This window comes from Coenobita brevimanus, chromosome 51, assembly GCF_032717465.1.
Source record: "Coenobita brevimanus isolate Jiangsu-jjx chromosome 51, ASM3271746v2, whole genome shotgun sequence".
In the NCBI taxonomy this organism is placed as follows: Eukaryota; Metazoa; Arthropoda; class Malacostraca; order Decapoda; family Coenobitidae; genus Coenobita; species Coenobita brevimanus.
The window spans coordinates 36,129,289-36,153,667 of NC_137004.1; the positions used below are offsets into that span (position 1 = coordinate 36,129,289).

Below are 24,379 nucleotides of genomic sequence, written 5' to 3' on the forward strand. Positions count from 1 at the left end.
ACTAGACAGTGACATACTATACACTACCAAATCACACACAGCTGCACTACATACCACATCTTACACTGGCACACCTCACACTGCCAAACCACACACTGCCAAACCACACACTGCCTCACCTCAAACCACACACTGCCTCACCTCACACTGCCAAACCACACACTGCCACACTACATACTACTACATCTTATACTGGCACACCACACAGTGCCACACCTCACACTGCCAAACCACAAACTACCACACTACATACTACCACATCTTATACAGGCACACCACACAGTGCCACACCTCACACTGCCACAGATCCCATCTCTACTTCACTTTCATCCTGTATATAGGCAGTGAAAATCAGTGTATATTTTTATAAAACAAATGTGACAGTTATTTATCATATCACACTGAGATTTATATTTGATGCTTACTTTTCTTTTTTTTCTTTTTTTTGTGAGTGTATTGATCTGCCCTCAGTCCCAGCTCCTAAGCATTTAATGTAATGTAATATCAGTGTAATGAGTATAATTCCTACAACTACTCTAAATTACTTTGAGTATAAAATTTTATTGCATGTATATTACAAATGCAGATCTATGTTCAGTTTTATAATAGTGATAATCTGTGTATAAAGATTAATTAACTTATAAAGGAAAATCTCTCTCTCTCTCTCTCTCTCTCTCTCTCTCTCTCTCTCTCTCTCTCTCTCTCTCTCTCTCTCTCTCTCTCTCTCTCAAGAAGGGCCGAAACTGACGAATTCTCACGAAATGACAGTTTCATTAAATCGTTAGAGTCACATCCACTTAATAATCAATTATCCTGTACACACGCGGTTGATAATTAAAATGTATGCATGTATGTAGCAAAACTCGGAACTCAGACAAACAATTCTAACGAAATTTTGCACAGGCGGCCATCGTTATCCAGCAACCAACATTTCGAGTTTGATCCAGATTGATGTCCTCTCATGGGTGTTTTGGACGCAACTGCGACGGATGTGAAATGTGGGTAGTTGTTAGCGTAGAGTTTTATAAGCTTTACATGGCAGCTTCGTGACCCCAGCAAGGCAAACTAGTGGGTGAGCGCGACGATCTAAACCCTTATATATCTTACTGACATCTGAATTATCAGTGCAGAAATGAGAATAGCGTCCTACATCCTTAAAGTGTGCACTATCCATACTCTCTCTCTCTCTCTCTCTCTCTCTCTCTCTCTCTCTCTCTCTATCCGGCTCTCTAGACATTCACAACATTCACCTCACAGCATTAAAGTTTCATCTTCGGGAGTGGTACTGGATCTCTCTCTCTCTCTCTCTCTCTCTCTCTCTCTCTCTCTCTCTCTCTCATTTCACGCCTCCTGGATACGCAATTTTCCACCAGAAATGCGTTAGGTCCTAAAGCATTCGATATTCGTTTCACACGCACTTGCGACTTCTGACTCTTTCAGTCACGCTCTCAATCTTTCAGGTACTCTTTCTGTCAGTCATGTTTTCATTCATGCATTCATCCACTCACATAATATTGGTCATGCGCCTTCATTTGCTCACTTTCAGTCACACTTGTACTTTCAGCCACACTTGTACTTTCAGTTACACACTCATGCTTTCTGTCACACTTATACTTTCATTCATGTTCTCACTGTTTCAGGCACACAGGTACTATCATGCTTTCAGTGATGCTCTCATGCTATCAGTCATATTCATGCTTACTCATACACTCACGCTTATAGCCATACACTCATGAGGCCAGTCATAATATCACTTTCAGTCATATTCCTCCCACTGTCCTAACCATCCAATGGGATGCATGACAACAAGTGACGTCACAATCATGGCTCCTCCCATTTTATAATCCGCCAATTGGAGGCGCCGAAACTCGTGTCGTAACTCCCTCAGGTTCCTCCCATTGTGTTCACACTTTACTGAAGCACATTAATATTACCGGTAACATAATGGTACTGGAGTGGTAAATGAAGATTTGTCTTTACTCTTTTATTAGTTGTATTATGCAAAATGAAATAATCTAGTAGAGGGTTATAATAACAACAGACATTCCGCAAAAGTTATTTAAAGTGAGATATGTGCCTTGAAAGTGATGGGACTAGTGTTACCGTCTGTATGGCACCGGGATGAATATTGGCTAGGGGGTCTAGGGTGTGTGTGTGTGTGTGTGTGTGTGTAGCCAAGCGAGATGGAGGGTAACTGCTGATTCTCCATTACTGGGTTCATGCTCCATACCTTCAGTGCATCGGGCAAATAAACGTTGGTTCTCATGTTGATTTCATAGTAGCTGTCCGTCTGTGTATCCATCTCAGTCCATCATTCAGCCAGCATTTGTCAGTATGTCCATCCATCCATCCATCTATCCACCCATCCATCCATCTATGTATGTATGGATGTATCTATCTATCTATCTGTCTTTTTTCTATCTATCTATTGCTTTGTTTTCCCAGAGACAACACCCACCCTAATACAACAACAACTCGACTCCAGGTAATTGTGGTTAATATTTGATGAAGCTAGGGTCTGTTCCTCTCTCTCTCTCTCTCTCTCTCTCTCTCTCTCTCTCTCTCTCTCCTGTATCACCGTTTAAGCGCTAATACCAAGCCATCAATACTGAGATACGCCAGAGCTGCCTCATTCAGGACTCGTGTGATGGTATGAGCAGAGGGGAGGAGGCCAGGAGGGTTTGGGGAGAATGGTTATGAAACGTCGGTGGAGCTTCAGGAATATTACTTAAGAAAGTTTTGATTGAATTCGGGGTTGCTAGTCAAATGCAGGTACAGTTCATTTGGATTCGTAAATAAGACTTTTTTTCGGGAAGAATTAGAAACGTGGAAAGTTTCTGTTGTTCTATTTTTTGTATCTTTCCATCAGAATCAAATAACAGGTATGATAATTTTCCTTTTTTTTTTTCTTTTTTTTTTTTTTTTTCCCCCCGAGAGAATGAGACTGGGGAAGATTCGCCTCTAGTTGTCAGTCCTCCAAATCGGCCACCGACATAATACTCGAAATGTAGTTACAGATTTGAATTTCCATTTTCCTTTACGTATTCGACTCAGGGCATCGACAAGACACCTCGTTCCCTAAGGCGCACCAACCCTCCTACGCGCTACCTATCTTCACATGTCTAAGGTCAAAGGACAACGTTATAAGTCCGTCCCTTACCACCTTCATTTCAACCGTGTAACTCATAGGTGGGTTCGAGAGTTCCTTTTTGAGAGTCTATTGTGGACTTCTGTCATCCTTACTTGGTATAGATTTTTGTCATTTTGTAACTAATTTTGCGTGGCTAAGTAGCATAAGAAAATACTGCTACCCTACATCCTTTCAGTACCACTTCATTGTCACCTGCATCGTATTCAAGTGTTAATCTATTGCCAGAACCGAACACTGAAGTAGAGTTGGCAATTTTATATCAAGTTAGAGTATAAACAATAGAATTTATATTACTGCTACTACCTCCAGATGATTTTTTTTTTTTTTTAATCTAAGAAAACACCCTCGTATTAAAGGGGTTACTGAAGGCCAAATCTTACACTTCGTTTGAAAAATTCCTTCTCTTCTGAAAAATAACACAGAGAATGGCAAAATAAAAAACACGTCGCCGAACTAAAATGCTGATCCCCTCAATCCGCTGACCTTTTTTTTTTTTTTTCTAACTTCTTCCAGACTTTTATGTTCAGACTTGAGGGAGACTTTTCTAACTGGGAGAGATAGATACAGTACTGAACCCTTTCGCTACTAGAGGTCTGTCCTAAGCTGTATAAAATCGTCCAGTGGCAGGAAGAGTAGAATAGAAAATACATCGCCGGACTAAAGGGTATAAAGCTGTTAAGTCCAGCCAATTGATAGTTCCCATCACATTACCCGGAGTGCTCACGGAACTGCCTTTAATCAAGCGTACTGGAATCTCGCTTCACTAGATAGATAGATGGATAGACAGGGGAGGTGGTGGCCCAGCGGTAGAGAAGTGGGCTGTTGATTGGAAGGACGAGAGATCAATTTCAGACTGGTGCAGTAAATTATTTTGATATGAATTTCTTTAGCATCTTTGTCTCAGTGGCGCTACTTAGACAAAAATGTAAAATATTTCTCGTGCTGAATGGTTAGAAGTCTTACCAAGTTTTCCATACATCCACTAACACCATTACACCAGTCCTGAAAGAGATAGTCCAAGGATGCATCCAGTATGAACGGTAGGTATGTACACTCATGCGGCGAGATGAGGTGCGACGCCATCTGTTGCGTATAGAAGGACACTATGCCCTGTTCGCTAAATTTGGTGTAAAATTGCGATCTTTTCATCTTGAATGCTGAGCTGTAACAAGAACTTAACACTAGAATGTGGTGCCAAAGAAATGCTATGAGAAGGCTATAGAACTGTAGTATTGTCTTGTTTGAGGAAAATAGGCAGTAAAAGCACGACAATTTCTGACGAGTGGAAGTGAATGGACTATAGATGTGTACAGGAATAATTGCCCGGGACTGTACCTTGAGTGACCTATTCTAAAAACAAAGATCTGGATAGAGAGATGTTCCCCTGAGAGAAGTGGATGGGGTGGTAGGGGTGCTGGTTGTGGTGGTAGGGTGATGATTGTGATGTGACGGTGGTGGTAGTATTGTGGTGGGGGTTAGGTTGGTGGGGTGGTGGTTGCGGTGGTGGTGGTGTGGTAGGGTTGAGTGGTGATGGTGTGTTGTGGTGTTACTTATGGTGATGGGGACGAGTAAGGGCGATGATGGAGTGGTGTTATGGTGGGGGTAAGAGTGATGGTGGTGATGGTGTGGTGTTGTGGTGGGGTTAAGAGTGATGGTGTGGTGTTGTGGTGGGGGTAAGAGTGATGGTGGTGGTGGTGGTGGTGGTAGTGGTGGTGGTGGTGATGTGGTGGGGGTGAGGGTGAGAATAATACTGGTGAGACGGTAGTGGTGCGGTTGGGGTGAGTGTGGTGGTGGTAATATAATGTTGGTAGTGGTGATGTGGAGTGTTAAGGGTCTTGGTGGTGTGGTGTTTTTGTGTTGATGGTGGTGATGCTGTGCTGGGGGTGAGGGTGAGAGGAATGATGCTGCGACGGAAGGGATGCAGTGTGGAATGGGGGACGCGGTTGTGTTAGTGTGACGATGGTTGTTGTGATGTGACAGTAGTGGTACTCGTATGGTGAGGTGGGTGTGGGGATTGGGGCAGCTGTGATGATGATGGCGATAACGTTGGTGGTGGTGGTGGTGGTGAAACGATCGAGTTGTTGTGGCAGGGGGATCAAAGGCCACTAATGGTGTTGAAGTGTCTTTTGTTTTTAAGCTCACCTGTTTACGATTTCAGCTCTAATAGGCTGAATATGGTAGTAACGAAGATAAAAAACAAATAAAATAACCCTTTTTTTTTTTTAGGAAAGCGTTCTAGATTACTAACAGCTTTAAAATTGAATAATGATGTTGGACTGTTGCTTTAAGTCCCACTTTCCTGCCTAACGCCATATAAGAGTGTAAATATCTTGTTACAGCTCAATATTCAAGACAGGGAGATGGTAATTTTATACCTATTTAACAGAGATGATAATAACCCCTAATTTGTTCTGTCATAAGCTAGAAAAATTATATATATCTATTCGTGGGAGGAACAATAAGATTTAAAAAAAACCATTGTCGTAGCATCGGGAGTAATGTTTAGCCATGAAAACTTTTAAAATCACAAACGACTAATGAGGATGGAGTATTTCTGTCCCTCCCTGTCTGTGTTGCTTGTAATTCTCTCTCTTTAAACCTGATCCGTGTGACCTACTCTTCATCATCATTATCACTTTATTGTTGCTCGTACACTACTACTACTACTACTACTACTACTACTACTATTACTACTACTACTACTACTGCTGCTGCTGCTACTACTACTACTACTACTGTCATCATCATCATCATCATCATCATCATCATCATCATCCCAGCTTTAAGTCCAACGTAAAAGACGGGTGGGGTAAGCCCTGTTATAAACTTCACAATTCTAATTTAAAGTCATCTAATGGTGGTGAATTATTACTCTTGTTTTCAACTCCCTGGCTTGCGTAGGTGAGTCAGTTACGATCTGTCCTTTAACCCCTTCAGCTTGATAACGCATTTTCGTATTCGCTTATGCTATCCAGAAGTTATTTTATTCACCTCAGGATACTTAGGTGTAGTAGTAATAGTAGTAGTAGCAGTAGTAGTAATAGCAGTAGTAGTGGTAATAAAAGTAGCACTAGGAGGAGGAGAATTGGAATAGCTATAGCCAATATTTACATCTTCACATATGTAGGCTTTCCTTAACTTTACTAAAGCTGTCTAGTACTGGAAAGAATATACTGCATTAACATAAGGCAGATCCGGCCGCTGGTGCAACTCCGACTGGTTTGAAATAGTTTTAGATAAATATACAGAAATGTCTAATCTTCCTTTTTATATTTATCTTTAGTATTTTTTGTTTATATATTATGTTTGCTTTATACTTTTACATTCGTTTAAAAATGTGTTAAGAGCTGTCGGATTTGCCCCATTCTGCGATACAAAAAAGACATCATTGTGGTGAATGCATTTATGTTTTGACCCATGTGCCTTAATATTAATTTTCTAACTATTCTTACCTTTGTTATCGTCATTCCCTTTACCTCTTCCGTGTTGTATTGATCTAGTCCTTCTAATTCGAGTCGATTTTATTCAGTTTTTATCAGACCTCCTGTAGTGAAGTGGTAAGTGAACGCTGTATTTAATCTGTCTATATCCAGATGTCCTTTCGAGCTGAGTAAAATTGCCTGAGGATATTAAGAATGAAATAAAAAATGCACTATCGACTGAAGGGGGTAATGTAACTATTCAATTGTGATCACCTCAGAAGGCTCAGAGTGTCAGAACTACGTCTTCATGGTTTATTTGTTCATCTGTTTATCTGTTTATCTGTCTACCTTTCTGTCTGCCTATCTATTCGTCTGTTTAGCTATCATTCCCGCTGGTAGCTCTACGGTGACTTCGGGTGCTAGTACTACTCCTTCCTCGGCTATTTGTTCCTATCTACCTGTTTACCTGCCTATCCATCCATCCATCTTTCTGTCTAGCTATCTGTTTTTCTATCTGTTTCCCTATCTATCTATCTATCTTTATCTGTCTTTCCCGCAGGTGGCTCTACGGTGACTTTGGGTGCCAGTACTACGCGTTCATGGGATTCCTCATGGGCATCGCGAACCTCACCACCTTACTCATGATCGCCTTAGACCGCTACCTTGTTACATGCCGACAGGATCTGCGTGAGTAGTTTTACGAGTCATATGTTTCTCGCACTTCATTGCTGTATTTTTCTTTCTGTTTTCCTTACTGGGAATGAAGCTTGTTTATTCTGCCTTGTTCTATGTCAAGATCTGCTCATGTTTGTATGGGTGTCAGTCATTTTTATTTAAACTTACTGTTTTCGAACTATATCCATCCACATCTAATAGGGTTAAGCTGTTTAACTCAATATTTAGTTTCACCTTTTTTTTCTGCATTTGATCCTGTTACATTTTAATTCATCATTACGGACATTTATAGATTTAACTAATTTAGGTACTGAGATTTTGAAGAACGGATATGTTCACTAGGATCACTAACTTTTTCTCATGCATCCATATTTTTTGGTCCATATTAATTCATATTATGACGATTTTGACTCATTAATATTATTTTGAACGGGATATCGAGTCATTTGTACATGCACTTAAGAGTTTGTGTGTATTTTTATCGTATCGTACTTAGACCTATTTTATTCCACACGCAGTCATAATTTTCAATCATTCATAGGCTAAATTTCACTCACTATTCAATCACCGTTCACTCATATTCTGATTCCTTACATACATACTGATTTCTGCTTGTTCATTCACCTACTACTCATACGTGTCACACTTTAAGAATCTTCATTTATTCGATTACACACTAATATTTTCATACTGTTATCATATATCAGCTTAGAAATTGCTCATACTGGCTCCCTTACTCATTCACTCACACTTCTTCCAAATCTCTCTCTCTCTCTCTCTCTCTCTCTCTCTCTCTCTCTATTACACACACACACACACACACACACACACACACACACACACACACACACACACACACACACACACACACACACACACACACACACACACACACACACACACACACACACAAATTAATCCCTAATTCCAGGCTGAGTAGACGAGATTTGGGCAGGATCAGGCGTGGAGGTGAAGCGGGTCAGGGTAACACGATTAGAATAAACCTAATCAGCGAATCTGCGTGAGAGAGAGAGAGAGAGAGAGAGAGAGAGAGAGAGAGAGAGAGCATAAAATTCAAGACTGACTCTAACTGATTTTATTCAGCTAGATAAATCGAATCAACTTGTATCCCTGTCGATTTAATCCATCAGCTAAGTCTAATTTTATGTCACTCAATCCAGTCTAGTAAAAAAAATTAAACATAAATCAATACATTAACATCACCTGGTTAAAGCCACCTAATGCCAATAAATTCAGGCAAAAATATTCAAGTAACGTAAATAACAGTATTCCAAAGAGTGATGGAGACAGTCTTCATCTCGTGACCTGCTAGAGTTTTCTTCAGTCGAACAAAGTTTCCTTGCAGCAAGCTGAGTGTAATGCCTTAATGCGAAAGGGTTAATACTTGCCTTAGTAAATATCTGCCCCAATAATACCTGTTTCAGTTCATACCTGCCTCAATTAATACCTGTTTCAGTTAATACCTGTTTCAGTAAATACCTCCCTCAATTAATACCTGTTTCATTTAATACCTGCCTTAATTACCACCTGTCTCAGTTAATACTTGCCTTAATTAATACCTGTTTCAGTTAATACCCATATAATCAATGCTGGCCTCAGTTAATACCTGCTTCAGTTTGTACCAGGCTCAGTTAATACCTGCCTCAATTAGTACCTACCTGAATGAATATTACCCTCATTTATTACCTGCCTCATATAATGTCTACCAAAACTGACACCTGTCTCGAATAATGCCTGTCTCAATTAATGTCTCTCAAAGTTACCTGCCACAATTAACCCACATAGTGTCGGAACATCTCTCGTATTCTCTTTATACCAGACAATTATACTCAGGTGAAAATGAGCGCAGAAGTGCGAGAGTGTTAATACTGTACCTATTTCAATAATAACTTCTCAGATAACTTTTAAGAATGATGATGTCCCATTCCTTTCTATTACTGTCACTGGTAAGCGCTTTTATGTGCGAGTATATTATGGGGAATCTTTTTTGAATTGAGGTTTATCTATCTATCTATCTATATCTACCTATCTATCTATCGAGCTATATCTGTCTAGATATCTGTCTACCTATAGATAGATGGATAGATAGATATACAGATAGAGATAAACAGATAGATAGAGAGAGAGATAGAGATACAGAGAAAGAAACAGACATAGAGAGAGAGAGAGAGAGAGAGAGAGAGAGAGAGAGAGAGATAGAGATACAGAGAAAGAAACAGACATAGAGAGAGAGAGAGAGAGAGGGGGGGGGATGCAATTATTATATTTCTCTAGTAAGAGGGGTTCTTGAAAGCTGAGTAAACTCGTCTGTTTACGAACAAAATCGAATTGAATGGGCGTCGTCGAATTCAAGAAGCTGAAACTACCTCTATCCACGACACGATACCTCCATCTTGTCCTTCCATTTTGTGCTGATTCTACTTCTTTTGGACTTTTCACCCACTTCACTTTCACACGCTTCCTTAACAGACTTCTCACTTTGCTTTCCACCTCATTCACAGCCTGCCTCTTCTTCCCCCAAGCATATCATTTTCGAATACCCTCAGTTACATAATTTCCCCCTCGTTCCTCCAATTCGCTCTCAGTCTACCCTACCTTCTACCCATCTCTATTATATACACCAATACTCATAGACTCACCCACCTTGCCATTTCACCTTCTACTGTGTCTGCTTCATAATCATCTTTTACTTTCTATATATGTACAGTATATATAATAATATATATATGTATGGAGAGAGAGAGAGAGAGAGAGAGAGAGAGAGAGAGAGAGAGAGAGAGAGTCTAATGGCATGCAAATCTTGATCATGGTGCATTTGCCCTTCCAGGAATTAACTTGCTGGCATTAACATAAATGAAGCCATTGTATAAAGGGAACAGCGGGATATTTCCTTGGTTAGGATGTTACCTAACCTCATGTACTTTTCTCATTTTTTTCATGCCTTACAAGTTCATGCATTCCAGCATGTTATTGTTTTTATAACTGACACAGGCTGTATGCGCTGAATACACGAGAATATTCACAAGCTGTCTACATTATATTATACTTTAAAATAATCTTGTGTATTTCCATAGCCAAAAGATGAAACTGCGAGCAAGATTAATATAAACTGCTCTGATATTAGGACACCATGCTGAGATGAGGTGTGGAAATTGAAGAATTAATGTGGAAAAGGGTATGAGAATGTAAGGAAACACGTTAGAAAAAAGGGGTGAAGGAAATGGAAGACTGCCTGGTTAGGGATGAACACAGCCGTTTTAGTAGTGTATGAGATGTGCGATTAAAAGTATTTGCAGTGAGGCATATAGTAGAGAAAAAAATGATAGAACTTAGTTATTTATTGCATTTTCGGACCTGAATAAAGCATGACAGAAATGAGTTATGAAAGATTTTACGTATGCATGGTACTAATGAAGAAGTGGTGCTGAATGTTGTAATTGCCTTTTTAATGGAAGCGATGCATGTTTAGAAGTTTATGGGTGTATATGTGAGTGGCTCAGTATCAACGTATGAGTGAGACAAAGGCGTGTGACACACCCATAGTCGGCTACGAGAGAGAGAGAGAGAGAGAGAGAGATGTGGAAGGGTATGGGTTGGAAGGTGGTGTACATTGAAATGTGAGGGGACGGAGAGTTTCACCAAGAACTAGGAAACATGATGCATAGTACGCCAGAAGGTGGACTGAAATGAAATGTGAGTAGGGGTGGAGCAATACTGTAAGAGAAGAGTATGGTAGTAGGTGGACTGGGGTGGAATGTAGGGCTGCAGTTAAAGAAGATCTAATAGACCAAGAATGAGAATGTATGTTACGAGGTGGGATGGGATGGAATGAGAGAAGAGGGAGAGTTAAACAGAAGATGAATTGGGGTGATGTGAAGACTACGACTGGAGGAGGAAAGGTCCAGATTTCCCAAAGGCTGGTATATTCATCTCCCTTTAGTCAGATTGAAGTAGATAAGTCTCTCCTTCAGAACAGTAAATAGGCACATTTCTCTCTCCATACGCAGGTTTTGAGATAGGACAGCAGCCAGAGAGAGAGCGAAGGGAAGAGAATTTCAAGGATGAGATGGGTGGTTCTGTTGACCAAAGCAAAGGGATAGGTGGATGCTTCACACACACTGCAGTTCTCTCTCTCTCTCTCTCTCTCTCTCTCTCTCACACACACACACACACACACACACACACACACACACACACACACACACACACACACACACACACACACACACACACACACACACACACACACACACACACACACACACACACACACACACACACACACACACACACACACACACAACACACACACACACACACACACAACACACACACACACACTGCACGTTCCCACACACATAATCATTCACATCCTCTTCTTTCCCCTTTTTCACATCTTTTTCTCTTTTCCACACTCACACAACCTACCCATATTCAAAGATCAAGGGATGTGTGTATTCAGGGAGTTATGAATATATTTAGCATCTCTACTATACAGATACTTCTTTCACTATACTTTTATCACCACCAAACCATTGTATTTACTTTAGAAGATGGTCTGAACGTCCCAGGTAACAGAGAGGCGATCGGGACTACGACAAGAGAAGCGTCAGGGGCGTTTGTAAGAGATCTTGTTTGCACTTCTAATTGGTCCTTTGTATAATAGATTTTTGTGAGGTTCGTATTATAATCCTTAATAACTTCCAACATTACTATCATGTTATCATCTTTATATTAATTCTCCAGTAGTATTATCTTCACTATTTCATACCATTATCGTTTTCATCACCACTATATATCATTATCTGCCTCATCATCATTATCATCATCATCATCATCATCGTCATCACTATCATATTCATCATCATCATGGTTATTATTTTTACTTTTAGATATTATTATTGCTATTATTTTTCACCATCATCATCGTCGTCGTCGTCGTCTTCATCATCATCATCCGAAGCATCAACAAATTCCCGGCCCTATTTCCCACTTTAGAAATGGGACGGACAATATGTAGAGACAGAGAAAACAGATACAAAAATTAAGGAACTGTCTTCATAGTGTCCTGCAAAAATGGGCCACACACCACAATCCAATCACCATCCACGCCTACGAAATTCTCAGTCCCTTCAATCCGGTGACTTTTTTTTTAGTTTCTTCTAACAGCCACCAAAAGATATTTATTTAAGCTAGGGTCTTTACTGCTGAAGGGTTTACTTCAGTGGTTCTCAACTTGGGTCGAGTCTACCTCCAGGGGTACGAGGAAGGAATAATGGAGGTAAGCAACAGTTTTCACAATTCGAGGATTAACTCACTGGCAGCAAAGAAATAAGTTCCACCATCTCGTTAACTTTATAAACCTAGTGGTCATACAATAGCATCCCTATATTAGTAAGCAATATTTCCTGCTGCCTATGATATCCAGTCTTTCAAACGTAGTGTGTCCAGGCATCTCAAAATGATCGGATCTTGAATTTGGCTCTCTATATTGTATTTTGTTTTTCTCTTGGAGGGAACTGTTACTGCGGGCTCATGGCCTTTGGTTCCTTCTTCCTCGCATAAAAAAAAAAAAAAGTAATTTAAAATAAAGTTATCAAGCCGTATATATTTTCTTCATGTTTTTTTTTTTTTGGGGGGGAGGGGAGTATGTTACCAATGCAGAAAAAGTTCAAGGGATAGTTCAGAGGGAAGGAAAGTGTTGAGAACCACTGGTCTGGCTAATTCTACACAGTATTTGACTCACCGTATCCGACCCCTTCAGTTTGAACATTCTCTTCAAATCTTAATATTTTCTGACAGTACCAAGAATAAACTATGAAATCATGTCACCGAGCTGAAGGGGTTCTTTACAGTCATTAATGGGTGTGATGTAAATATTTGAATTTTACACATCCCTCTATAATATAAAAAACCTATTTTCTTTTTCACGCTGCAGAGTACACGTGGGGTGAGTATCAATTTTCCTGTTACAGAAATTTAAGACCGTACCAATATTTTTTTGTCATTTTTTTTTTTTATATTTGCATGTGTAGAGAATGTATTTGAGTACTTGGAAGGGGACAGTGGGATAGGGAAACAGAAGATGAGATGGAGGGATGGGGTGGAAAAGTATCAAGTGAGAAAGATGTGAGTTGGAGATAAAACAGCCCGATTGTGGAGGAGAGAGTGAAATGGATGCGATTCGACTGTGACCACGCTTTCCTTTATAAATACACTTAGCTACTGACAGATAAATAATACGATTCCTTTGATACTTAATCCTTTTGCACGTCTGCGATAATAAATAAAACTGCCTTCTCTCCGTCATGAATGCTGAGTTGCAATAATACATTAGCACTAGTCTTTGATGATAGTCAAGAATAAATTCTATGGAAGATGTAAAACCGCAGTTTCGTATTTTTGTCATTTAGCTACGTGAAATAAGCTGCAAAAGGACGAAAATCTGGGCCAAAACAAAGTAGAGTACAGTCTTGCATTGCTTTCATATCCGTAACAACGAACTACTGCTTATTTAAGGGCTTAAATCCAGTAACGTATTTAATTGTTTTTTTTCCTCGCTGTGGTGCCTTCATGGGGTGGCACCGATATGGTCAGGCGATGGAGCGGCCCAGTAAATCAAACGTCCCTCAGTCCTCTCCCTCATTTCCCCGAAAGGAGGATGGTAGCCTGTGGAATAAGTAATAAGGGAAGCTTCAGTCTGCAGTCCATCGGGTTCTCATTCAGATGAGCCTCGTGTTGCAACTACTATTACTGCAACAACAACAACAACTACAACAACAACAACAACAACAACTACTACTACTACTACTACTACTACTACTACTACTACTACTATTACTACCACTACTACTACTACTACTACAATTAATGGCTTTCCAGACGATATTTTTTTTTACCTTAGGAGAAACTTCTCGAACTCGTCGGGGGAGGGTGGCTTTTCATATTGAATTAATGAAACAATTCACCACAAGAGATCGTTTCAAAAGATTAATATAACTGTATATAGGCAGCGCTAATAAGAAATATCATCGAATGGAAAAGGTTAAGAGCGCTATTATACGAGAGGTGGTTGTCGGGGAGGGAAGTCGAGCAGTGCATCCAAACTTTGTTGAACATAGCTCTCGGCAGACAGGGTTCAGTAACTTTAGTACACAACTGTATTGTATATATATTGCATATTTCCAGGCCTTTGCTTCTCTACACTGTTCTTATTATCTATCTATCCATCTGTCTATCTATCTATCTATCTATAGATAGATAGATATAGATATGAATATAGATATAAATATATATATAGATAGATAGATAGATAGATAAGTAATGTATGTGTGTATGTATGTATATGTATACATACTGTATATATGGCTTATAAAAGAGTGACACATTTCCCCCCCAACCCTATGGGATTAAGGCGTTTGACATGAGAGAGATTAGTCAATGATTTAAGAATTATTAGACTGAAACTCTGGAAACTCTCCATCGAAAGCTGTTGTCAACAAATCGAGTGGGTTACCTCAAACTTTATATCCTGTAAAAACAGCTACTCAGAACACGACTTAAGTAAGGTACGGCTGGCCGCAATACAGAAATTTATTTATAGCTAGAAATAACCAGTTCCCCAATTTCAACCTTTTTTTTTATATATATATACAGAACATGGTGCAATAAAATCGCAGCAGGATATATATCGCAGCCTTCGTTTTTTTTTAAATCGAAATAATGAGGATAAGTTCTTTATTTCTCCAACTTTTAGTACCACATATATACGGTATATATATACATACATAGAAAGAGAGAGAGAGAGAGAGAGAGAGAGAATTAGGGCCATTTCTAAATGTGGCGCAAACCGTACCTTTGTCCTATTATTAACGTGATTGGCTCTGGAAATATGAGGTCCGCCTGCAGTACAGAAGTCTCCGATTTTCTTTCTCTTCCGGTTGGGTCTCTGTAGGGACGGATTTTCTGTGGTTCGAAATGTTAGAGAAAGAGGCAAGTTCTTTCGAATGTCTTCTTTCTATTTTCATTCTCCTTAATTTGGCGAGGATTTCTGTCCTTTTTGCAGTTTATTTTGCGTGTCTCAGTGACAGAATAAGAAATACTGCGACACTACCACAATTCTTCATCCCTTTCTTGTGACTAGCGCCATATTTTAGCGTTAATGTCGAGTTATAACTCAGCATTGAAGATGGAAAGATATCAGTATCAGGCCAAATTAAAATGGATAGGGTATGACACGCCACAAACATACTCTTGTTGTGTATTTCATGTTTTCCTATCCTTGTCTTTTACCCATAGAATAGTTACGGTAGTTATAATCTATCTTAAAACAAACAGCCTGGAAAGGATCAATTGGTCTGTTGTCGTTTGCTTTCCTCGCTTTCCTTTTAACTCCTCAGTACTCTTTTGTACTTGCTACACTATACTGCATGACATTTACAACCTAGAGAAATGTAATGCGTGAGTCAGTACCCAAGTTGGTGACATGAGTTGAGTTACAGTAAATAGATTTCTTGGGTCAGATACATTAAAACACACACACACACACACACACACACACACACACACACACACACACACACACACACACGCACACACGCATACACACACACACACACACACACACACACACACACACACACACACACACACACACACACACACACACACACACACACACACACACACACACACACACACACACACCTATTTCTTTAACTTGTAACTTCGCCATAGCCCCATCACATCAGCTTTTACGAGTACTAACATATCTCTCTACGACAGGAGGGAAGCTGACCTACCGCCGCTACTGCCAGATGATAGTGTTTATATGGACGTGGTCTCTCTTCTGGTCCGTCTGTCCCCTCCTCGGATGGGCTAGGTAAGTGCTGGAGGCTGTATCAAGTTATTTACAACCTCCCTAAGATCCAGAGGTCCCTGTTTAACAAGTGTATCAGGGAAGAGGGCAAACTCCCGTCTCCCACCCCCCGTCACACACACACACACACACACACACACACACACACACACACACATTTTTGACGGTCATTTATGGTATGTCTGTGGTACTGGGTATTTTCAGTCTGCGTCCCACCTTACATAGAGCAGAGAGATATAGCAGAGGAGACCCAGGTAGTCTGTGGTAATGGATTTTTTTTTTTTTTTTTGACTGCATCCCATTTTATAGGGAACAGTCAGCTACAGCACAGAATCCCCAGGCACTTCCTATCTTCTCCAGCTGCATCAGGCTAAGAAAACTAAAAACATGACTTTCCCCTCACTATTTACGCTTTATGAATGTGACCAATAGCTTCTCTCTGTTCAGCTGATGAATAAATGTGGTCAGAGTGGTGGATCGACCTGACTAGGAACCAAGAAAACTCATACCCATCTCATAACTAGGGCTCATCCCAGAACTGTTGCTCTATTTGTGGGAGTGATCCATTTCCATCTGGTGAAAGCAATCTGACGATAGGTTAGTACAAGGAACCATTTTTTTATGTCCATGATCTATCTTTTTATTTATCTTCCTATCTATCATTTTATCGGTCTGTCTCACATGCAATCCCCTATCGTCCCCTCACTAGCGCTAGAATACTGATCCAGACGTATGGCCAGAGTGACTATAATAATCCTTCCCGAGCGGATGTGACCCCTTTTGGGCCACACAGTTTTTCATACAAATGATGCTGTAAATTGGAGGGAACTGGCATATCAGCTTAATAGGTAACAGTGCGACTTTTATAGGCAATCATCCTGTAAATTACTGTAGACATAATAATTACTTTGAACTTAGTAAGGTGACATAATACGTGTGTGTGTGTGTGTGTGTGTGTGTGTGTGTGTGTGTGTGTGTGTCAGAGTCTACAGTGTACCGCGATCTCGTGGGATGAAGCTAATGAGCCTATAAAAAGAGCCAATATAAGAAGCTTCCGTCAGCACCTGGGCACAAATGAGGCTATGGAGAAAATGGATACTCCTTGCTGTTTCCCTCCTCCCTTGAAAACACCCACGACAAGAACATAATCCTCCTTGTATAAATTAAGGCGATATTGATACTGTCTCTTAAGAGGATCCGACAAAAGGGTAGCACAGTTTTCCTTTTACAAGTTAGGCTGGGTGAGAGAAGTGATGCTTCTTTGTTTCTTGACGGACCTTGAAAATAAAGATTGTAGTGTGGACAGTTCCTCTTCTTGTTCCTTTTTTGGGGGGGCGGGTGGAGTGGAGAGATTGCTACTTTTGTCCCTTGAAAATATTTATAAATGGAGCAGCACAGTATCCCGCCTACAGGACCTACGAGAAGGGGGGGAGGAGACAGATTTTCTTTTTTTTCAGGTATTGAAAAATCTTTAACAGTAAACGCAGTTTCTTTTGTATGGTCGTGACAAAAGTTGCTCGAAAATCCTCTGTCAGAATTGTTTCTTGCCTACCACATTTCTGATTCCATCTCGGAACGATAGAGACTCCTTCCTTGACGCACTCCTTTCATGTGTATTAAATATTGCTATCACGTAAAGATACTTCATTTAACACCTTGCATTGCCACAGCCAATTAAGAAATGTCAGCATACTTTTACTCATGGTTGCTTCTTTCTCTTTTCCACCCTTGAAAAATTCCAGTGAAAGATAAGCACAGTATCCTTTATACTAAAATCAAGGATATATCTGGTCTTATATATTGAAAGTATCCACACTCCCACATATGGAAATGAAAATGAACAGAAAAGTGGTGCTCGTTTTATTCCTATACGTTCCTTAAAAGTTTCCAGCACTAGAGGACCATATGAGGAAGGTGTTTGTTACTGACCCTTGAAAATAAAAATATCCAATATAAGACTGGCACTGAATCCCTCGCATGGTACGTATAAAGGAGGGTGACTCTGAACTTTGATGCTCTTATGTCTGTCACGTCTCCCCAAAGTATTACTGAAAGATGAAACCCAGTATCTTTTGCACAGATTAAGGATTTGCTTTTGTCCCTTGAAAAATATCCAGCGAAAACCGAACACATTGTCACTTACATCTATAAGCTCGGTAGTCCTTGCCATATAGGGATGGCCCAGGTTCCAGTGACATCATGTTCATAAGGCATCGGGATCCAGCCACGATAACGCTTGTGACGTCCAGCTTTATGCATACGAACCAAAAGACTTTCGCTATTCAAGTGCAGAGCTACTTGCAAAGTCCCGCTGACTTTCATGGGAGTCGCGAACTCGAGTCGGAAAAATATTGACACAGCTTTCTGTTTCTTTTTTTTCTTTCTCAACCATACCTCCAAAACGAAAAATCATACACGAGCGTGTTAGTCACCAAAACGCTTCTTAACAATGGGAGATGTTTCCTAAGTATTTAGAACTGCACTCGAGACGCAGTATACGAGTTACAGCGGAAAAACATTCTACAGCACTCGGACGTCTTTCATATATATCAGACTCCACGGATCAATGTTGCTCCATTCTACATGAGGCCAGAAGAGGGAAAATAGATCTATGGTGGAACACTGATCAAGGCTGGAAACCGTGTAAATGGAAACTAGGACAAAGGGGAAAATGAGTCCATGGGTTAGGTTCATGGGAGAAAATATACCCATGAAAGAAAATGTCTCCATGGGTGAAATATGTCCGTATGAGAATATAGGTCCATGGGGGGAAATATACCCAAGGGGAAGAATAGGCCCACGGGTATAATGTCAATGGGGAACTATAGGTCCAAGGAAGGAAAATACGTGAAAGGGAGAAAAATAAGTCCAGTGGAGAAAGAGGTTCAAGGGGAAAATAGGTCCATGGAAAGAATAGGTCCAAGGGAGAAAAATTTTCAAAGCAGGAACACATCCCTGAGGAGAAACAGGTAGGCGGGGGTTTCACCTATGGGGAGTAGCCTGAAACGGTTTTATATAGTAACAGTAAGTAATATGTATCTGGTAGCTAACATTCATAAAAAGATCAGAAACTCATAAAACAAAAGTAAACATGCTGGGATGGAAAAAAAAAAAAATACTGATATAAGAGATCTAAAAAGCACAGAAACTAGACAGCATTTGGGAAGAGAGGAGATTCTGAGGTCTAAACCCACGACAACATTCAACCAGCTACAAACGTTCAGTGAATACAGTGCAGAATCTAGTAATGGCTATAGAACTCTGAATCTCCTCCCGTCCCAAATGCTCTCTTGTTTCTGTGCTTTTTCATATTTTGTATCTGCACTTATTCCATCCCTACATGTTAACAATCTCCCCGAAATAATTGGTTTTCCTAGTATAGATTAAACAGAGGATGCACCATTGTCGCTCTAGGTTTCCCCTCCCATATAAATAAAATAACTCAGATACCCCCGAGACACATTGGCTAGCTGCCAGATTGGAATGGGTTTTTATTCTCCCCAGCAACCTTCATCTTGACTCATGGTCGTCATATTCAAACTGAACCTAGATATATTCACTAGCTACCAGACTTTCTGTCCAAATATTAAAGTCAGACCTGAATACACACAGAGGTAGATAAGTGCACATACTCACACACACACACACACACACACACACACACACACACACACACACACACACACACACACACACACACACACACACACACACAGGGGGGAGGGGAAACAGACAGACAGACAGATAGACAGATACAGACAGCGACATGAGTAAATATACCACCTCACCTCCATGTGAGCCGTAAACAGGCTATCCCTTTTATGAATCAGTGTGCATCTGTGAGTCTCAGCTGATCATTGTTGCAATTCCCTGGAGTCTGGTGGAGCGGATCGTGTGCCTGGCAGTACCACCACCACCACCACCAACAACAACAACGACAACAGCATCAATAACAATATCATCATCGTCAAATCATGTTATCATCATTACCATTGTCTTCATCTGAGTCCGTATTTTAGTATGCTTTACCTCTTCAACCTAATGATGTATTTTGTATTTCATTTTTGCCATCATCAGATGATTTTATTCATCATAAGAGGTAAATTTCGAACTGGAGAGGTCTAGCCTTCCTTAAGCTCTCCACTATTACACATCCTTCCCAAGTTGAATTCAATCATGATGGCAGGCTGATGTAAATAACAAATGTTTTCTTGGAATGGTTGATTAAGAGGCATTCCAACACACCTATCTTAGTGTTTTCTTTTGTATATTGCCTTTTATTTTTCTTTCATTTCTTATTCATGGCTACATGTTACGAAAAAAAAAAATCAACTTGCCTAAGCTAACTAATTGACGCTTATAATTTCTGGCTACGGCTACGATGAACGACGCCTTTTTAAAGTGTACAAATAACAAGTGGACAAGACATTTTTTTTTTTAAACAAACTTAACCACCGACCTAACCAATCACTGAAAGTACCAACCAAGGGACAAACCTACTCATACCAAATCAAAAGAAACCTAGCAATATAAAGTGTCCCTAGCTCTAGGTACTGTGCGACTAAACGACAAGTATATTTCTAAAGCCAAAGCCAAACCAAAACCTAACTAAAGCCCCTTTTATTCCCCTCGAACCCTCGGTGACGACATGGACTACCAATTGACAGCAGACCAACGCCTCTTGCAAGTGTATAAAAGAAAAGTGGACAAGATTTATTTTTTACTAGACAACCATTCTGAAATTATCCTAAACTAGTCCAGCCTCACTCAACTCTAATTTGAACTAACCAAACCGGTCCATGTTAAGTGTTTCCGGCTCTGGGCAACTGAAACGATGCGCGCAAATATTTATTTTTCCAACCATACTAAGTGAAATCAACTCAAGCCTAACGAAACCTAACTATAGCCTCTCTCACTTCCCCATCTACGGCTAGTAGGCTACGGAACCTCTGTGGAGAAGTGTACGAATAATTGGCAACAGAACGAGGAGTCTTACAAGTGTATGAAAGAGCATATTTGTAAAGCTTGAATTAACCAGACTGAGCTGACCCTCGCCTAACTCAGCCTTACTCAGCCCTAATCTGGTCTGACCAAACTTAACCATATTACATATATCTGGCTCTTGGTATTGTAAAACTAAAGGGTATGAGTAAAGGAGACTTATTTTTCTAACCAGTTCCAAATGATACCAACTCCATGCCTAACAAAACCTAACCACAACCTTTCTCACACACCCCAGCTACGGTTACGAACCTTCCGTGACGACGTGCACAATCGACTGGCAACAGAACGACGCCGGCTACAAGTGGTACATCATGCTGGTGTGTGTCCTAGTGTACCTGGTGCCTCTGATCCTCATGTGCAGTTGCTACTACCAGGCGGCCAGGTTCCTTCACCAGGCGAGAGATTCTGGCGAGTCCATCTACGCGTATGACTGGGCTACTGAGAAAAATGTGACTAAGGTGAGTAATTTTGATTATATATTTTAGGGGATTTCTTTCCAGTCCCCAGATTTTCTTGATTGTTCAGCGATCTTCTGCCCTCATAATTAATTCTTAGTTTCTCTGCCTTTTCTGTGTATCCGTCTCTCTATCTCTCTGTCTTAGTATACATCTGTCTCTCATTCTACCTATCTGTCTGTCTGTCTGTCATCCTGATGCTCCCCATCCTCATGTGCAGTTGCTAATACAAGGCCGCAAGGTTCTTCCACCATGCTAGGAATTCTGGGGAGTCTATCTACACATGATTCGGGTACTGAAAAGACTGAGACAAAGTGAGTTGTGACGGAGGCATTCTTTGGTGGTGGTATTTTATTCTCTGCCTCAATATTTTCTGCAATCCTTAGTGTTCTTGTATTCTAGTTGTTTTGGTTCTTTTCTCTCTCTCTCTCTCTCTCTCTCTCTGGTCCCTGGTAATTAGTGACTGCAGTTCGTCATTGTTTTGCTCTCCTTTTTCTTTTATCGGAACCCTTGGACTCTCTTTATTCTATCGCATGCCTCTTAAAAATCATTAAGAACAATAAACTATTCTGATCAAGGGGTAAGGAAAACGCATATTAAGTTGGAAGTGAATACATTACTCTGTTCTATAGCATAATATGTCCCACTTATTAATTTGCAAATCTGTACATCTGATATATGCAGCTTACTTCAGAACACATCTCTATGATTTGGACGAACCAGCTTCAATTATCTGTTTCGTTTTTCCTGTTGTTTACATAAGAAATTTCCAACTATTGCTGTCTCACTGTAAAGACTAATATCTTGTCGAGAAAGGCCTGGGGTCCGTCGTTCTCAGTCAGGGAATCAATGGCCCAAACATTCTTTCATATTTTAACAATAAGACATTTTTCAGTTTTCTGTACTGCAGTCTTCATTGCAGCTGTATTGCTTTTTGTTTGCTCCTGAATGCAACGATTGGGTGTTCTCTCTCTTTCACTGTGCGTGTGTGTGTGTGTGTGTGTGTGTGTGTGTGTGTGTGTGTGTGTGTGTTTCTATCTATCCATTTATCCCTTTGTATATTTGTCTGTCTCTCTGTATAACTGTCTACCTGCCTCTCAGCATCAAACTGACGATGGAGGTGAATATGCTGGGCAACAAAAATGAATGTTTCCTTGGTGAAAGGAATTCCTTTATTGAGCATTTATATTTTAACTCCCCTACTGTTTTTCCCTCTCAGTTTTTCTAGGAACTAATCTCTCTCTCTCTCTCTCTCTCTCTTTGAAATTCTCAGTATTCTCATGATTCTGTTTTCGTTGTAACTTTACTTTTTCCTCGTCCATTGTTATTGTCTTTCTCCCTGGCTCTCTCTTTCTCGCTTTCCATCCCTCACTAACTTACTCAGCCCCTTAAAAAAATCTCGTTTTTCACTCTCTCTGTCTTCATACACTGTCTCGTTCTTTTCCTTTCCCATTGTTCATCAGACATTCCAAATTCCATCTCTCTCTCTCTCTCTCTCTCTCTCTCTCTCTCTCTCTCTCTCTCTCACTCACTCACTTTCACACTCTCTCCCACAGATGGGTGTGGTGCTGGTTTTAACGTTCCTGCTGTGCTGGTCCTCCTACGCTGTTGTGTGCCTATGGACGGTCTTCAGGCACCCCTACACTGTGCCCCTCATACTCACGCTCCTTCCCCCGCTCCTCGCTAAGGTAGGCACAGTCTCACCCAGGTTTGATTACAGGAGGGAAATTTTGATAAACACAATTAGAAACAAACCCTTCAACCTCTTTGACCCAATAAGGTATATTTTGAGCGTTCTTTCTGTATCCAAGCGACTTTTTTCAGCTCCAGTGAGAATTACTAATAGACTGGTTAGATCTGGCTTTAATGTACTCCTTTGCTGTAAGAACTGTAACCAGTGCTGAATAAACTCGTCGGTAGGTGCCAAGACAGAATGAGAAATTAGTCATTAGATTGAAGGGCTTTGTTCTGACTCGCTTTGCCAAAGAGCTGCACCAGAGGAATGATCTGGCAAAAGTAGTGAGGAAGAAAATTCTCTCCCAAACTAGCGTTTCTCTACATCTCTCCTATTGTCTTAGCACCTGTTTCGTTATTTTTTTCGTATTTCATTGTTGTTTTACGGGTTATTTCGTGTGTTTCAATGGCATGATACGTGTCGAATTATACAGTATATATTTCAGTACTGCTTTATTCATGTTCCAGAAGCTCAGGCGCCAAATTATTTAATAGAATTTCATTATTTTAATCTCGTTTCATAAGGCTTCGTGTTTAACTTCCCTCCCCTATTTAATTATTACCGCGTCTCACCTGGTTCTTGCCAGCACTAGCCAAAATTACAAGCGTTTCAGCTATTACCGAGCGACAGTAGTGTTACCCCGGAGTTCCTGTTTGGGATATTGCTTTACGTGTTTCACTGTTGACTGCGTTCTTTCGTTTTTTTTTTTTTTTTTTTTTTTAATATCATGGCATTTTCATTTTTATTTTATCTTCACTTTCCCCTCCTCCTCGCTGAGATAGTCACAGTTTGCTCCAGTTCCATTTGTTTTGGTGGTACTTGACTGAGTAGTGGATAAGTATTAAGTTGTTGCTGATTCCTTGAATTCAGATATTTTTTTTTCTTTGTCGCACCCACAGAAGGTCGCCGAATCTATTGTGTGTCCCTAACTGTGCCACTCACTCCCTCACCGGGTCACTTTACTTTTTGAAGGATGATATTGGCAAGGTGCTGTCGTAGAGTAACAGACGTCACACTTTCAATTCCAACAATTTTTAT

At 40.3% G+C, this 24,379-nt stretch overlaps 1 protein-coding gene across 1 annotated transcript in view; it reads left to right on the top strand.

Annotated features, from left to right (window-relative positions):
- LOC145400108 (visual pigment-like receptor peropsin) overlaps positions 1 to 24,379 on the top strand; it is an 80,116-nt gene that overhangs the window by 49,947 nt on the left and 5,790 nt on the right. The window contains exons 3-6 of the mRNA XM_080272618.1: positions 7,133 to 7,260; positions 16,054 to 16,150; positions 21,387 to 21,609; positions 23,163 to 23,294. Coding sequence (XP_080128744.1) covers positions 7,133 to 7,260; positions 16,054 to 16,150; positions 21,387 to 21,609; positions 23,163 to 23,294 — 580 coding nt within the window. The remainder of the gene's footprint in view (positions 1 to 7,132; positions 7,261 to 16,053; positions 16,151 to 21,386; positions 21,610 to 23,162; positions 23,295 to 24,379) is intronic.